Source organism: Nothoprocta perdicaria, unplaced genomic scaffold, assembly GCF_003342845.1.
Source record: "Nothoprocta perdicaria isolate Ctin4 unplaced genomic scaffold, notPer1 scaffold_332, whole genome shotgun sequence".
In the NCBI taxonomy this organism is placed as follows: Eukaryota; Metazoa; Chordata; class Aves; order Tinamiformes; family Tinamidae; genus Nothoprocta; species Nothoprocta perdicaria.
Window position 1 is genome coordinate 613,761 of NW_020455569.1, and position 16,300 is coordinate 630,060.

The following is a 16,300-nucleotide window of genomic DNA, read 5'->3' on the forward strand; positions in this document are numbered from 1 at the left end:
AAGGCAAAGCAAAATTTCTTAAAATAAGAGGAATTTAAAGCTAGGTTGGATTTCCAAGGGCATCCACTTTTCACTCATGGTGCATTCAGCTGAAGGTATCAACCCATCATCTGTTAAAAGGATGGTAACAAKAAAAGAAACTTTGTTCTAGTACTAAAAGGTTTTTTTTTCTGCCCATCCACACATTTATTGTTCCTTAAACAGTTTAAGGAAACACTTGAGTTATCTGTTTCCAGAACTGGTTTTAGGCTTTTTTAGCAGAATTCCAACAAAAGCAGCAAACGCTTTTCCCTACTTTTCTCTGATTACTTTTACTTCAGTAAGGGGACGTGYGAGTATCTGATATCCTTTCCAAACCTATTACTTCGCACATAGCAAGCACGAAATTCTGTCCCCCAGCCTCAGTCCTGCCAAAGGTCTTGGCAATTTTAGCCAAGTCTCCCCCAACCCCAGTGAGCAGCTTTTCCACCTCGCAGCCCTTCCCCGTTGCAAGTGTGACGCAAAGCGGCCAAGACGGGCAAACAGACTGCTAATAATTAACRTCTTGTCATTTTCTTTCCCATTCTTGTTCTCCTGATCAATTTGATCAATGCTGAAATCATAACTCCCTTGCGCGGTTCGTTAAAACAGCCCTGCAAAAACACAAAGTTTTTTAGCAAAATAACTACACAAAGGGGCCCAAAAACGCAATAAAGCAGCCACAGCATCTATGATGCTCCAGCAAAATAGTGGATCCCAAATCCCATCACAACCACTGGCAGCAAAGCCCAGCGACCTGTGCATCATTCACTATATGATCTCAGCTTCTTTTCTTGAAGTGTATTCGGTGTCACTTGTCCGGGTGGCAGAGGCACCAAACATGGTTAAAATGCCCTTTGTTAACAGGACCTACTCCTTGAATCTCACTGGCAAAYGCAATAGACTTCATGACCGCAAAATCCATTCCCAGAGAGCAGAAATACAGCTGAAATTAGCTCAAGGGAGGTAAGACCAGAGCTTCCACAGTCCCCACTACCACCAAAACCACAACTCCCACCACGTTAGGTGGTTTTCCCTTGTTTAGCCAAAGTAGATAGAAGATTACACAAGCTGACCTAAAACACACTTAACGAGGCAGTCAAGAGAGGCACTGCTTTTAGGAGAATTCCCAAACAGAAGGAGGAAAAGCCATCGCACAACTAAGATGGCTGAACTGAAGCGAAAACTATGGGGAATGTAGAAGAGAATGGGAAGTTTTGGTTCAAGCACCGCAATGATCAACATGGAGTGTAGAAGCCTATAGGGCCATATGAGTCAGCAGGCTATAGGGGTGCATGAGGACAGCCTAGGAGCCCAGAAACCTCCGCAGAGGCAGGTGCAGACGATGGGACTCGCTGGAGAACACGGCCAAGGAGAGGCAAGAAAGCGCCGTGAGACACCAAGGCCTTAAGACGGGGCGCACGCAGCAGCCGGCATCTCAGAAACCTCAGGTCACCATCAGCGGACAGCCTTAAAAAAGGAAGGAGGGGGAAGAAGGGTGTCCAGGCTCACAATTACTCTTTCCAAGACAAAAATCAATGGCCGTTACAAAAGAAGAATAAGATCCAAGCGGTGTGGTGAAAGAAAAGAACTTGACAGGTTAAATAATTTTAGGCCTGGCGCAGCTATCAATTACACAGGCCGATGTGAAGGGGCTATTCAGGGGCCATCAATGCCCAGAAAGGGCTGTCCTGACGAATCCATCAAGAAGAGAAGCAAAGGAGAGGCTGGGGGAAAAGCTGCTGCAGGAGGCTCAGCCAGGCCCGGCATGTGGGCACCTGAGCGGGGCCGCTCAGGGACGGGAAAYGCTCGGAATGCTTGTAGGGAAAAACACGGAGAATTCCTAAACAACAAAGCAGCCCCTCAAAAACAGAGCATTTGAGGGCTGCCACAACACAAAACTTTTTAATTAATACATTGGGGGAAGAACTCCATTCTTTCTCCACTAAACGCTTATATTTTATTGACGATGTCTCGAGACAACAAGGGGGCACGACAGAAAGCAGCGGGGAAGCACTCAAAAGAGCATGAATAAGTAGCCAATTATTAGACAAATAAGGGCTCACTGGAGGGGAATGGCAAAAAAAAAAAAAGCGGGGGGAGAAATAAGAACCCAGCAAGCCAGGAAAACAGAGCAGCGGCCCGGCGGGACGCGGTTATCGCCCCGCTCACCCTGCCGCTCCACCCTGAGCTGCTGCTCGGGGGGAAGCTGCTCGGAGACCCTGCCCGAAACCCGTTTTTGTGTCCAAAAACAAGCGTTATGTCCTCAGTTAGTCACGTTCCTGCTGCAACTGCGGGGCCATCGAGTGCCTGTTGCCCTCCTTTAGGAATTTTACCAAGCCTTCAACCTTAGTGCAACGAGCCACAGCAGGTCCAGGACATACATAAATACACACACACACACAAATATATATAAATCAAATTGCAATATTCTCTCTGCTTTGCATGGTCTCAGAAAGCTATGTTTTTTAAAATGAGGCATAAGAAACTAATCTTAAACAAGTCAAACTTGACGAATGATCACGTTTCGAAGGCTTTGGTTCTGTGTGTTTAAGAACCTAGGAATACCTACCACAACCTTCTTCAAAAAAAAGATATCTCACCAAAAAGGGAAATATCTGTATGGAAATTAGGTAGTCAGTAATGGCAATTTGAAATTGCACTTTTTTTTCCTTTTTTAAATGCATCCACTGACCACGGATCCATCTTTCTTCCACTTTTCTCACCGTGCTCAGTAACTGCACCCATCACATCAGCTCMATTTCTGCAAGTTATACCAGTGTCTTCAGGTTTTTTTCTTTCCCAAAAGATAATATTAAACTGTTAAAAAAGGAAGGGATCTACTTGGGGACCCTCTTTTAGGGCTTCAGAAGGGGATTCTCACCCTCTAATGAGCATGAAAAGGCTTTAAGGAGCTCACTGACCCATGTGTTAAGGATGGGGGTGGTATTAGCCAAAATGAGCTATTTAATTTTATTCCTTACCAGGTTCAATAAGATCACGAAAGCCTCAATAAGCCCCTGCGTTTTCGGAATGAAAGAGTGGCTTTAATACTGCTTAGCTGGCAAATTTGAATCTCTTCACCTCATTCATTCAGGGCTTACTCATTAGATTTAAATGAATGGTTTAAAAAATACCAGCCGGTCTAATGGATTGCCCTACCTCGGCCCACGTCTCTCCAACGTTTGCAGTTACTGTTTAGAAAGAAGAGATGAAGGCCCAAGTGCATTTATTGGTTCGCCCTAATTCTCCACTGCAAGTGTGTAGAACAGCCCTCAGCCTGGACCTCTGCTTTCACGCCCGGTACCATTACCAAAAATGTAGTGTTCTCTTTGAAACTCTTCTGAATAGACAAATGTAGTTTTTAAGAGTCTGAAACGACATGCCCACTAGAACACTTATTGTCCTAAAAGTCTAAACTCTCCATTTCCTACTAAGCGTTGACAGAAAAAGAATAAATGGCAGTCTTTGTAAAACCAGCCTCTTTCCCATTTATCCGTCAAACAAAACACAATTTTTGTGTAAGATTATTTCTTACAGACTCAGTGAAAAATGCACATGTTCCCTGCCCCCCAGCCCTGGAAAGTGTACTTTTGCACAGAAAAGTTGCCAKCCATGTCATTTGCCTCTCTCAGTAAGTGCTCTCAGGTACACTCAGGCACTACCCGGATATTCATTTCCAGGCTACCTCTTCCCTTGCTAGATAAAATCCAGAACTTGCAGTGCAAACAAGATCACCTTTTTCTCCATGGGCTTTTCCTGGGGTACCACCACGGAGAGCAGTAATATTCTAATTTATCGACGAGAAAATCATTATCACCGCACTGAGGAGAAAGTGAAGCAGGGAGAGCTTTGTAAGACCATTTAATGAATCAGTAAGAGAAGTGGGATTAGGCATAGGCATCTCCTGGCACATTAATTCAATTAATTTCCTGCCAAGCACATTACATTAAATGCCACAGCAGTTGTTCATCTTGGCTTCCTATCATTCCAGTGGCAGACAGACAGACGGGTCTTCTGACGATCAATTCAGAAGCACAAAGCCATAAACAAGGCTTAAAAGGCAATATAAGTCACCTCGAAATAGGAATGAAGTTCATTTTCCAGCTGACATCTTGAGGATCAAATAAATCACAGTGGTCAAATGCAAGTCAAGGACTCGAGATCCCAATTACTGCCCAGGCTCCTACATGACGGCAGGCTGGAGGACATGACCACAGCCTTCCTCGCTGGGCTGAGATGCACCATGGACCTAAGGGATCTTCTTCCCTTTCCACGGGGAGGACTGRGCTGTGCTTCTGAGCTTTGGGAATGGAGGCAACCGCAGCGGGGAGCCTTCTAGCCACCTCCCTGTCCCATCCTGTTCCCTGGCCACCGGGGCTGGCTCCCCGTGCTCATGGGCACAGGTCTGCAGAGGGAATTCAAGAGGGGATAAGCCAGAGCAACCTACATAATCCCACCCCRTACAAAGGGGTGGCAACGGCATGCTCAACGTAGTCAGGCATTTAACCTTCTGATGCTCGGCTGCACAGATGAAATATTCCTGCCAAGGTTTTTAAATGAAGCTTCCTGGCTTTTGAAGGAAGACAACAAGGRGTGAAGGTGGATTTTGTTAATGAAATTGCAGTAATTTCTGCTCCACGCAGGAGGATCTGAAGGCAGGAGCTCCAGCAGCCCGACAACCCTGGCACGCAGGCGACAGGAGGAGGAYCCATCCATGGTGGGATAGCAGGGCAGGGCACTGCCCGCCGAGGGGCTGGCACTGCAGCAGGGGGCTCAACACGCCGGCTTCTCCAGCACCCGCGCTGGGARGCCCAGCCCAGCCACACCGCTCAAGCGCTTCCGCTTGGAAACGGCGAAAACGGCGCCTCTGGCAAGTTCTCAGTCAATAAACGGCACCAACAACTATATTTAAAACTTTGCACGCGTAGCTTTCAAGAAAAAGCAATGCTCATTTTACGCCCTGGAAAACACTAGAGGCTAGATGCAATGTCCCTGAAAAAAATTAAGCTCTTACTGACCATAAACACGTCCTCCCTGCTTGTTCAAGTCCTGCATCCTCCTCAGGCCCAACTGGTGCTCTGCTGTCACTCTCCAAAGCCAGGCTTACATCRCAAACACCAATTAGAGAGATCTGATCCCGTAGGATCACCGATAAAATTGTGGACCTTTCCTTTGGCTTTGGAACAGCAGGAGCAACAGGAGGAACAGCACTGAAGAAGGACAAGGGCTCCAGCAGCACCAACCTCTAACTGCAGGGGCAACAACCCTTCTCTCCAAGGGCTGCACGCTCAGCYGCCACCACGACCCCTCCGAGCGTTTGCAGCTCTGGGGCACAAAGACCCAGCCTAATAAATCACTCACGTGTCTGTTTAGATACCCCAAAGCAGAATGGAGGCCCATGTTGAACGGTATTTGAGAAAACCCATGCAAAAAGTTCAAGTGTTTAAGTTAGTTCAGTAACTTCCTTAGCGCAAAAGCAAATTTTGAAAGAAGAATTGTTATTAAATAACAGGAATGCTGCAGGTATATCTATCTGACCAAATAGGTCATCCTTATGCATAAATTGTCCCATTGAGGTCACCTAGAAGGTTTAAGGAGAACAACTGTACTTTTCCATACCTGGCCTTCTGCCTCTTGCTGGCAGTTTTGAAAAAAAAAATCAAATACATCCTACCAGAAGGTATTCTAAAAACAACAGGCCATAATCTTGCAAGAGCAGCCAAGGAGAGATTACAGAAAAATGTGATTTAAGATATTTCTTAATGATTTAGCATTTCCTTTATCACAACTTCCAGGATATTTTCTCATTTAGAAACACACAAGAAACTGGTTTTAAACAAAGAGGGCAATCTAGCTCGATATAACTGTTAGACTTGCTCGCCAAACTGCGATGCCCACCTCTCCCTGCGTCTGGAAAGGCGCTTCCCAGCTACATCACATGTGGAAAAGGCTCCTCCGGAGCATCTTGTCAAGGCCACCACGAAGTGCCCGTGCCGGAAATCGATTTTCCGATGCCAGGACAAGTTTGTAACGCTGTGCCGGAAACAAACTCAAGCGAGAACCAAGGGACCTGCTCTTAAAACAAGCCATTCGGTCACCGTCTAAACAACCTACACTTGCATGGKGGGAATGTGTATTTGGTTTTGATTTTTCCCCCCAAAGCGTGGCTACGCACCCCTACGTATTGTATATATGTGAACAGAAGCAAATAGCAACACCTTGGCTTATCAACGTGTCATTACCATAGCAGTGAAACGGCATTGGTTCCTAACATTCCTAATTTTTAACTCTGCCAAAAAGCCTAAGATCCAAAATTTATCAACCTGTTGCAGTTCCACATGAGTTTCTGCATAGACAGGTTGCTCAGCATTGTGGAAACCAGCTGCTAGGGAAAATATTGTAATTAAAAGAAGCTAAAAGCTCCAAAACGTGTCCTTGTGTCCCTTCACATTAAGGAGGGAGCAGCAGCTAAAACGCACAGGCTGTGCCCAAGACGCTCTCGTGCCCGCTCAGCAGCAGCGCTCCCTCAACCTGCCTTCATCTCTAGCTCTCTAGGGTAAAATAGATACATATTCAAGAAAGAACTTTTTTTTTCCTTTAAATTTTCAAAGGAATTACAATTTTTTTTTTTTAAACAGTAAAAGGCTCTTGGAAATATCCTTCTTAAAAAAACCCMAAATCTCTGAAAGCAGTATTTTCCGTATTGATGCAGGAAGAAAAAAATGAACTGGCACTTCTGAAAGGCAGTTTGCCTAATCTTCATCTTTAACGCTTTTAATTTTATCTAATGATCACAGGGACTAACACGGTAACAGCTACTGACACTGTGGATGATTCCTTATAGGAAAGGACAGAATGGCCCAAGATCAAGATATTAGGAGTCCTTTTACTGTCATCGCTGTCAGGAAACCTAGGAATGGATTTTCCACTCAGAGAGCCTCTAAAAATCACTCCTCTAAGCCAAAAAACTCCAGTCTTTACACTGACACTTCTGATCTTTTGCAATGCTTCAGGATGGCTTAACTGAAACAACATCTGAATACCAAGGAGCAGCAGCAGCGCTGGGCCCTGGGCTGCCCTGAGAGGGAATTCATTACCTTGAGCCTCTTATTAAGGGAAAAGAAAAAAGAAACCGTTTGAAAGGCTGACACAGAGATCATTAGAGAAACAACAAATTGCTTCATCGGCTCTTTCTTCCCATTAAGCTGCCTTAGTTTCCCCTTTTTGTTGTTCTCTCAAGTCTCACTCTTATAAAGTAATTATAAGGCTGTTTCAGATGTAGTTTATCAAAAAAAAAAAAAAAAATCTACCTCAAAGGATTATAGACTAAAAATCCTGAATTGTGTGTTACAAGTGAATATTCCAAAAACAGATCATATTTTCCTTTTTTTTTTCCTTTTTTTTTTTTTTTGGTTAAATCTCCACTGGCCTTAATCCCTCCATTCTACTGCTTTCTAATTCCTAAAGGAGAACTATTACATCTGTCTAAAGGATGGAAGAAGGAAAAAAAGGTGAGCAGAGGAGGTGATGATTTGCTTTTTCTTGATATCTGTAAAGCAGCTTGTAAGAGCTTCACAGAAAGTTTCTAAGCACCCAGTTGTGAGTTGCTTTTCAAAAGCTTTTAATTCATAACTCATAGCCAGAAATTACCAAAAAACAAGACGCCAGTRTTCCTTATTCACTAGAAATCTTAAGAACTAGAGAGCTGGCACACACCACTAGTCTTTAGAAGCGTCTCAAATTTTCCATGGCATATGAGGCAGGTCAATCTCCACATAGAAGCACCCAGAGAAACTAAGTTAAGGGTTTTGGATTGTTTTTTCTTACTCCCCCCCCCGCACACAGAGGTAGTATAATTCTGCTCTTTATTTCTTCTTAAGCTTGGATAAGTCTTTATTGCAATCATACATACCTGATCGTTCTTTTATTTTGCTAACCCTCTCATCTTCATTTTCCTGCTCTTCAGTGTTTCCACAAAAATACCCATACATTAAAGCAGAGATGCACAGAATACCAGACAACTCCCCGCTAGCAGAGATGTGGCCTCATTTCTGCTGAAGAGCAATGGAGTTTTTTTCTCCTCTCTCATCAAGTTCCTTCCTCTTCTTGCAAGGGAAGAGGCTACATCTACACCATCATGCATTATGCCGTGAACGACAAAATAACAATTMATAAAGAAACAAAGAAAGGACTTACCTGCTACCGTGAGCTTTGCCGTCCTGCTGACGATGGTGCCCAGGCTGTCCACGGTTGCCACACACTGATAATATCCTTCATCGGGTTTGTTATGCTTGGAATGCACCACACTGTTTATCAACAAGGCTCCATCCGGGAGCAGCTGGCGCCGATCGTCCGACACCAGGTTGAGGAACGTCCCGTCCTTCTTCCACTCGATCCGGGGCGGCGTTTCGCAGCGCGCCGAGCAGTTCATGACCACGGAGGCRCCGCGCACTGACAGAACGTCCATTGGCTCCACCACAAAGTGGAAAGGAGTGAAGGTCCTCACCGCGGATCCTGCAAAGCAAAACACATAGGAAAACATGAGTTACAGCTTCTTCTGCTTTACTTAAGAAAAAAAAAAGAAGGAAAAAACACACCCTGTAAATGTATTTTAACACGTACAGTACAGCGTACGCCTATCGCTGCTTGCGGTAACGCTTCCCTGAGCGCCTTGGGGGGRACTTGGTCATTCGACAGCTTTCCCCTCACCCACGGGCTCTTCGCTCCTTACCGAGCGCACGTGCTTGTGGATCATGCATCTAGAGCATGAAAAAAGTTAGGTGGGTACCCCATTCCATTAAAGGTCCTAAGAAATCCCTTCCCCCTCTACCACTTTTCCATTAAGCAAAGCTTCTGAAAAACATGCTATCTGCTCATGACTGAAGGCGGCTTTAGCTTTTCTGAAGAAAGCTTCAGAAATTGAAATGTTTGAAGTATTAACTCCAATACGCCTCAAAACTGTGCTTCCCTAGCCAGGAAAAAATATTCTTTTGCCAACAGCTGTCCTGTGAAATAATTAAATGTGAAATCATGTTAAAACCAAGTATTTGCAAGCAAAAAAAAGAAATATTTGTAACATTTTCTAGCTAAGATACTGGGTCTGCACACATGGACAGGTCTGCACTTTGAGTGTGCTAGACACTGAAGTAGGAAATACAATGAACTAAATACTACTCAGGGAGCTACTCGGTCACTATTACTTACGGGCAGAAACTACGTGCATCAGAGTCTACTCTGAACATCTATATTCACCAATGCATTTTCAAAATAATTAAAAAAAGTTTTCATCACTATTATCAAGAATAGTTTAGACCTTCAGAGGAAGCATCCGCTTTTAGTAAATTCATGATGTGATTGCAGGCTCAATACATCAAGCGAGAACCACAATACATTTCTTTCTCCTCTCCTAGCTAAGGATAAACACAATTACTTTCCCATTTTAAGTATTCCCAGACGACATCGATAATTAACATCTACTTTCCAATCGCAAAGTGAATTTTAATTACTGTATTTCTAGCGCACTTGGTCAAGCAGAAAGCTTGTGTGCCAACATCACTTCGATTCGACTAAACTGAGGCACACACCGAAAACGGAAGGGAGGAAGTCTTGCAGGGAAGAAGAGTTCACAAAAGGGCACAGCTAGTTAACAATTAAAAATAATTAGTAAGTGATCTGATTGCTATCCATTGAATCAGGCAGCGCACGAATGCTGTTTTCCACCTGCAACCTCCTGCGAGCTTTGTGGGAGATACCCAGGTACCTCCAGCGAGCAAACAGGAGCTCGCCGAGCTGTGCTTCTCTTCTGCTCTTCTCTGACCTTGCAGTCTGGGGACCTGGGGGACACTGGAAGTGGGGAAATGAGGAAAGCAAYGGAGATGTATGGGGCTCTGCTCTGGGGCGGGTAGGCAGCAGATGGAGAGCCCAGGGTGGGATGAAGCGGCAGGGTGACATGGGGTGTTTGCTACACCCTTGCCTGGCAGCAAGGGCAATGGGCACATGGTGGGGGCAAGATCTTGGAACTGGAGCCAATCTGGATGACTTGCAGTTCCCTTAGCTCCTTCTACTCCCTGTTTAAGAGATCTGGGACTTTTCTAGAACTCTTTATATCTCATCTCTCAAATTTTCCAAATGACCCAACAGGTCTGAGATGGTTTCAACCAAGATCAGCCAATACAAAAATATCAACAAGAAATATCACAGGAGGACTTTGGGGCTGGTCCCTTGCTTAGTCCAGCAGACGCCTCCCTCTGCTGCTACTAGTTGCTATAAACACGCACCGCTCCTCACCCACAGCAGGGCAATACAACCAATGTTCCACCCAAACATCGAGCATAAACTGTGGCAGCTCCAGAGACACTTTGGTGCCTGCAGCGATGCACGAAGGCCACCAAGCCCATCTCCCAGGCCAAGGAAAGGCCTCGGGCGGAGGAGCACACAGGGACACAGGTGCTGCAAGGAGTCACACAAGGTTCTGGGCCACAGAGATTGCTCCCTCAACACCCACATCTACCAAGTGGGCCATGTTGGTCCTTTTAAATTAAACTCCTAAGCAATTCGAGAGCAAACACGTAATGCCCTTGAAAACCGGTGTTTAAAATAGAAGCAGTTGCCGACTCCCTAAGGAGAGCAGCAGTGAGCACCACTCTGTGCTCCTTCTGTGTAGTGCAAGGCAATGAGGAGAGATTCGAGCTCKCTTGCTGCAATATGGACATTTTAGAGGCTTCTCACCAGAATTTAATTAACATTCCCAGCAGCCCCTGTAATCCTAAAAGCAGCGTGTCATGCCCTTCCCAGCCTAGATCACCGTAAACGCCATCCTCCATGACCAGACAAAGGCACTTTAATTGAAGACGTTACAAACACAGCTCATCTTTCAAGCTGCCAGCAAGAGCTCCCAGCGAACTCAGCCTGCAGCTCTGTTCAAACACCCATTGCCAAGGAGCACATTATCTGCACAGACAAGTTGTAACACATATTAATCTCTAAATAAAAGTAAGAATTAGCTAGGTTAGGACTTTTTCCCTTGCCAACACTGACAGCACTCTGCACCACCCCGGTGAGCAGCACTTTTACATGACATTGCAGCACAGCACAACTCAGCGCAAGGACCGGTTCTGCTCGCTCCCTTCCATCTCTGCACGGGCCAAGACTGCTCCCTCCGCGAAGCCTGAGCCAGGCGAGACGCTGCACTTCGGTGTCAACAAAAAGAAAGGCCGGGGAAGGCGTCAGGGCTAGTCCTGACTAACTCTGCACCTTGTGCCGACACTTCAACACCCCCAGGAGGAGTTGCCCTCGGGCAGCACGTGAGGGTAATGCCACGTATAAATGCCAGCTTTCCCAGGCTACCTGCTAGATTCCTTGCTCCTTCAGCACAAGCAGATTTTCCTCTTTTGTGATTTAATACATTATAGCAGAAATATTCACCAAAAAGAGTAACTTATCTTCACTCTACTGTCACTGTGTGCTAGCAATAACGTCTGTGGAATTGTAAGGGGGCAGAGAGTCACTCTGACCAAAACGGGAAGGAGCTCTGGTCCCAAGAAGCGCCCAAAGCCCCTTTCCCCCTTCCATGGAAAGGGCTGCTTCAGGCCTCCAGAAACACAGCAAGGCATCAATGGGATGCCTTTGCTCAGGGAAGCTACCACAGAATCATTATGGGTGGAAAAGCCCCTTGGGAGTGTCGAGTCCAAGCACAGAAGTTCTCCCTTCTCCTCAGCTGCCAATCCTGCCCGTAGGTGCCTCCTCAGCGCACCCACGGAGCACACAATACGGCGGGAACCTCCCTTCYCCTCAGCTGCCAATCCTGCCCGTAGGTGCCTCCTCAGCGCACCCACRGAGCACACAATACGGCGGGAACATCCCTTGCTTGGGACAGAGCGGTAAAACCTGCACCACGCCCGGTTAACTCACAGCTGGGCCTGTTGTGAAGAACATCCCTCTCATCCCTAAACAGTCCCGCACAGACACTGTGATCAACACCCGGACATTAGCTCTTCCAACACCACAACAGCCAAGACGCTCGGCATTAATAACAAAAAGAAGAAATTTCTGTTTCCAGATTTTGTCCTTTTTCTAGGGTGAGCTCTAAGGGCGCCTCGCCCCTCAGATAACGCAGCTGATAACCCACGAACGCATTCAAGCAAAACTACAGTCAAAGCCAAAGCTGAAGTCAAACTACACCCTGCAGCTCTATGCTTCCTTTYGGTTGTAAATGACAAATTATTGTTGGTTTCATCTTAATTAACCTTCCCTACAGACCTCAGCCAGGAAATTATAGAAGTCCAGAAAAAAAAAAAATAAGATTTAGCCCATTAAAAAATTCATGTGGAAATAGAATCAAGAATAAAATGTCCACATCATGTATAGGATGAATGCAGGAAAGCACGGCAAAATAAGCACCCGTGCATGCACACCAGTCACTTTCTGTAAGGGATACAACCCTCTCACGTATTCTTAAATCAGGTGAAGAAAAAGATACGATTAGCAGCAAAATCCACAGACAGACTATAATTTGAAACATCAAACTTCTCAGAGTTACGTATGTGTCTGGTGCTTATTTGCACAGGCTTTCCTGTGCAAATCCTGCAATCATTTGCACCTCTAGGGAATTAGAGATTTTTATTAGATAATTTTACCATATATATATATATATATATATATATATATATAAACACAGGGAAGCAACTCTAAGGTGACCTCAGAGAGATGGCAGGTCGTCTCCTTGCCAAGTATTGGAAAGAGAGGATGGCGAACACTTAATAGTGGCATCAACTACACGAGACCCGACTTGCACCGATATTTAATTCTACGTGTAGCCATTTTCTCTGCTCTATCAGACTGGCCCRGGGAAAGCTACGCTCAGCATTTCTACAAAAATTTACTAGAGGGCAGTGCAAAAACAGCTACCCAAGAGAAGGAAGCTCCTTCTTTCTGCTAGTCGAGGGGAACAATAGGACTTTGACTTTCCACAGAAATGACTCCCAGATGTGCACAGCCGACACCGTCGCGCTGGTTCATGCGGGAAGGAATCTGCATTTTTTCCTGAAGTCCTGGACTTGCCCTGAGCTCCCGTCTACCCAGGTACCCACAGGGATATAATTTACCTCTTCAGATGTATGGAGTAGTAAAAGCAAACAAAAAAATTCAAAACAGATAAAAAATTAATAATAAAGCAAAATTTCCCCGTATTACCCAGTGTGCACAAAACAGAGGCACAACACTAGACATTTAGCAAAACTATGGGCCAGGGACAGCCATACCTCATTCTCAGAAGGCTGCACAGTACCCAAAGGCACATGCAGGACGTGGGGAACGCACTAAAGGCTGGAGCTCAGCCAGGGTCTCGCTGTGCTCCGCGCCCCATGCTCCATGCTGGCCTTCGAGCACCACTGGGTCCACTCCGAGGTCTGCTGGTTGTGGAGCCGGGCTGCAGAGCACGCAGAGGCAGAAGGAAACGCTGCTGGCAGCCAGTGCAGTGCAACCCTCTCGCGTGCTCCAAAAWAAGAGGCGTTCTTTGCAAATGCCTTCAGCGTGCCATCAAGCAAGGATCACCCAAGAGGACCAGGAAGCAGAAGAAACAGAAGTCGTCGTGCCAGAGCAGAGCAGAAAGGGTCCCTTCACCTCAGTGCCACGTCAGACTAGTCAAGAGCCAATGCTACCCAGATTTACACTTTTTTTTTCTCCACTTCGTTTTTCCCCCCATAAGATTCAGTTTTTGTGTTGCAATTCATTATTACTCAGGAAAATAAGCTTGCAAACGAGACCATTCCTCAACCTAATGCTACAGCCACGCAATGGGGAGCTGGAGGCAACACGTAACCTGCAGCAACAAGTAGGCAAGCCTGCTATTTAGAGAACAGTTTTGGTGCACGTTTGTTGTTCGAGAAGCCCRAGATGAAAAATATGCCATCCAAAAGCAGAAATCATAAGAAATGCCCATTTTTACACAAATTAGTGAAATACAGGAATGTGTACTAGAGATCCTCCCTGCTGACCACTGCAGCTTCAGAGCACTGACACTAACCGACCACCACGAGCAGCATCCATCAAATTGTACAGAATTGGGCAGAATGGAGTTTTCTGTGTTTTTTACCTTCTCATCCATCTCTGCACCTTTATTTCCAAGGTGTTTCATTCCCAAGCATAAGGGACTGGCTGCTCCSGCTCAAAACCCTCCTAGCATTTTAATAAGCAAGGAAGTCGATGCCTTGGGGCAGAGCRCCTGCCGGTCACCGAGGCAAAGCCACGGCAAGGAGAAATACAACTGTTTCTCCAGAGAGAGAAGGGAACCGCACACAGTGTTAGCTGAACGCCAGAAGAAAAAAGCACGGGCGTTTTACACTAGACAGACAGAAAATTAGGAATTTGCATGGTTTTCACCACTTACGAGATATATTTAGGTCACAAGGTTCATTCTTAGCGTTGTCTTTATGGCACACAGATCCTGCACCGTCAGAACTGCATCCAAGACGACTGCCCGGCAGACTGAAACCTACAGCCATAACTGGCAGCGGGAACGGGAGGCTCTGCTAGGGCAGCTGTCAAGGCAATACACAATAAAACAAACAGGAAATAAAAAAAAAATCACTGTTTTCAATGTAGGCAGGCATATTTCATCCTTCTATTGCTATAGTGCTCGGTAAACGCATTCGCTGCTGAATTTCAACAGTCAAGTCTTAACAGCCAAATCACATATTCCATACCCTTTTTTTAAAGTATGTAATCATACACACCTACCAATGTTCCTTATTATAACCCAGACTTTCGCTTCAAAGCAACATTATTTTTAACAAATAGGCCTGATCTAACCCAGATTTACAGATCTTATTAGCACCACTGCTCAGATGCCTCCATAAAAAAATACAATGGGGAGTACAAAAACCAGAACACTACTGAATTAGACCTCAGGAAAATGTGGCAGATCTAAAAATGGCAAAAAAAAAAAGCAGCAGCCCTATTTGAAGCCCTAGAAATTAAAATTCACGCTTGCCACGAGGATGTGCACAAGGAGCTGATCTTTCACCACGCGACGCACAAACCACCCCGGAGTGGAGACGAGCCGTCCACGAGTGTTATTTACAGCACCCAATGATGCAGGACAGCAAACGGCTGCACTGGTGGTTACTGCTTTTTAATATGACAAACATCTCTACTTCGGAATGGCAACTGCACTTTTAATATYTGTATCTATGAAAATTTAATCACACTAATCTGTTATTACAAGTTTGCAGTCATGTTATTGGACGTAGGTAATATTGTCCGCCAACACATCCCATGACAGTGTTACTCAGCTCGTCCTAAGCAAAGACATAGAAGAAACGCCAAATTGCTGATTTTTTCCACTCAAAATTCCTGATTCCTCCCCTCACGAGCAGCGGTTGGTATGTGCAGATTCTCCCTTTCTGCTAAGGAAAGGGGAAAAGTACCCAAGCGACCAAGGACACTCCTGCCCCTTCCTGTCACGTACCATTTTCAAGGAGACCATAAACCATGGGATAGGATGGAGTGGAACACGTCTAACTCCCACCACACTCCCTGTTTGATCTCAGTTGAAAGTACAGCAAAATGAGCTGAAAGACGGTTTTAAACCCTTTACACAGATTCTTGTCTCTTCTGAAAGCCTATTAATGAAAGAGCTTCCTTTTTCATTTTCTAAAGACAAATAACTGCTTTCATCTAGCTTGTTTACTCACTTAACCTTCTAAATCCCCGGAGGTTTGATTAGCGGTTCTTGTCAAGGCAAAACAAAAAGCATTTCAAAACACTACCTTTGCAAGGGTTTTATAAATGTGTAAGGAAAAGAAATAGATCTAACAGTTCGTTTATGATCTAGATTATCCCATCAAAGTGGGAAAGCAAAGCTGTTAAAAAAAGAACTTGTGTAAAAATGGAAATACAAGTACTCCACATGTCAAATAAATTATCATGCTGATTATAGGCATGGACATTAGGTTACCAGAATTGCTAACAGCGGACAGTCAATTCTTACATCAGCATTAGGAGGACTTTGTTTGTAACGTCTGTATTCCGGTTTCCCGATAACTAGGAAAGTTCTCACAACAGATATTTAAGAAGTCACTAAGCAAAACTTCACTGTGTTGTACAAGATGCTTCTCGGGCATAACTTATCCCTTGGGACCAGAAGTTTCTCCTGTTCTGGGCTCGGAACTGCTCGTGTCCTCCCTCCTGGCACCCCCGAACCGCCTGGCTCCAGCTTCCCCATGACTTTGATGCCACTCTAACAGGCAGAACTCACCTGCATTTTTAAGCTGTCAGGCAA

General features: G+C 45.3%; 1 protein-coding gene across 1 annotated transcript in view; it reads right to left on the bottom strand.

The window, feature by feature from the left end:
* The window catches only part of NEO1 (neogenin 1), an 88,974-nt gene extending 80,439 nt beyond the window's left edge, over window positions 1–8,535 (bottom strand). The window contains exon 1 of the mRNA XM_026043624.1: window positions 8,218–8,535. Within this exon, the coding sequence (XP_025899409.1) occupies window positions 8,218–8,488 (271 nt within the window). The 5' untranslated portion in view covers window positions 8,489–8,535. The remainder of the gene's footprint in view (window positions 1–8,217) is intronic.
* Window positions 8,536–16,300: the final 7,765 nt, after the last annotated feature.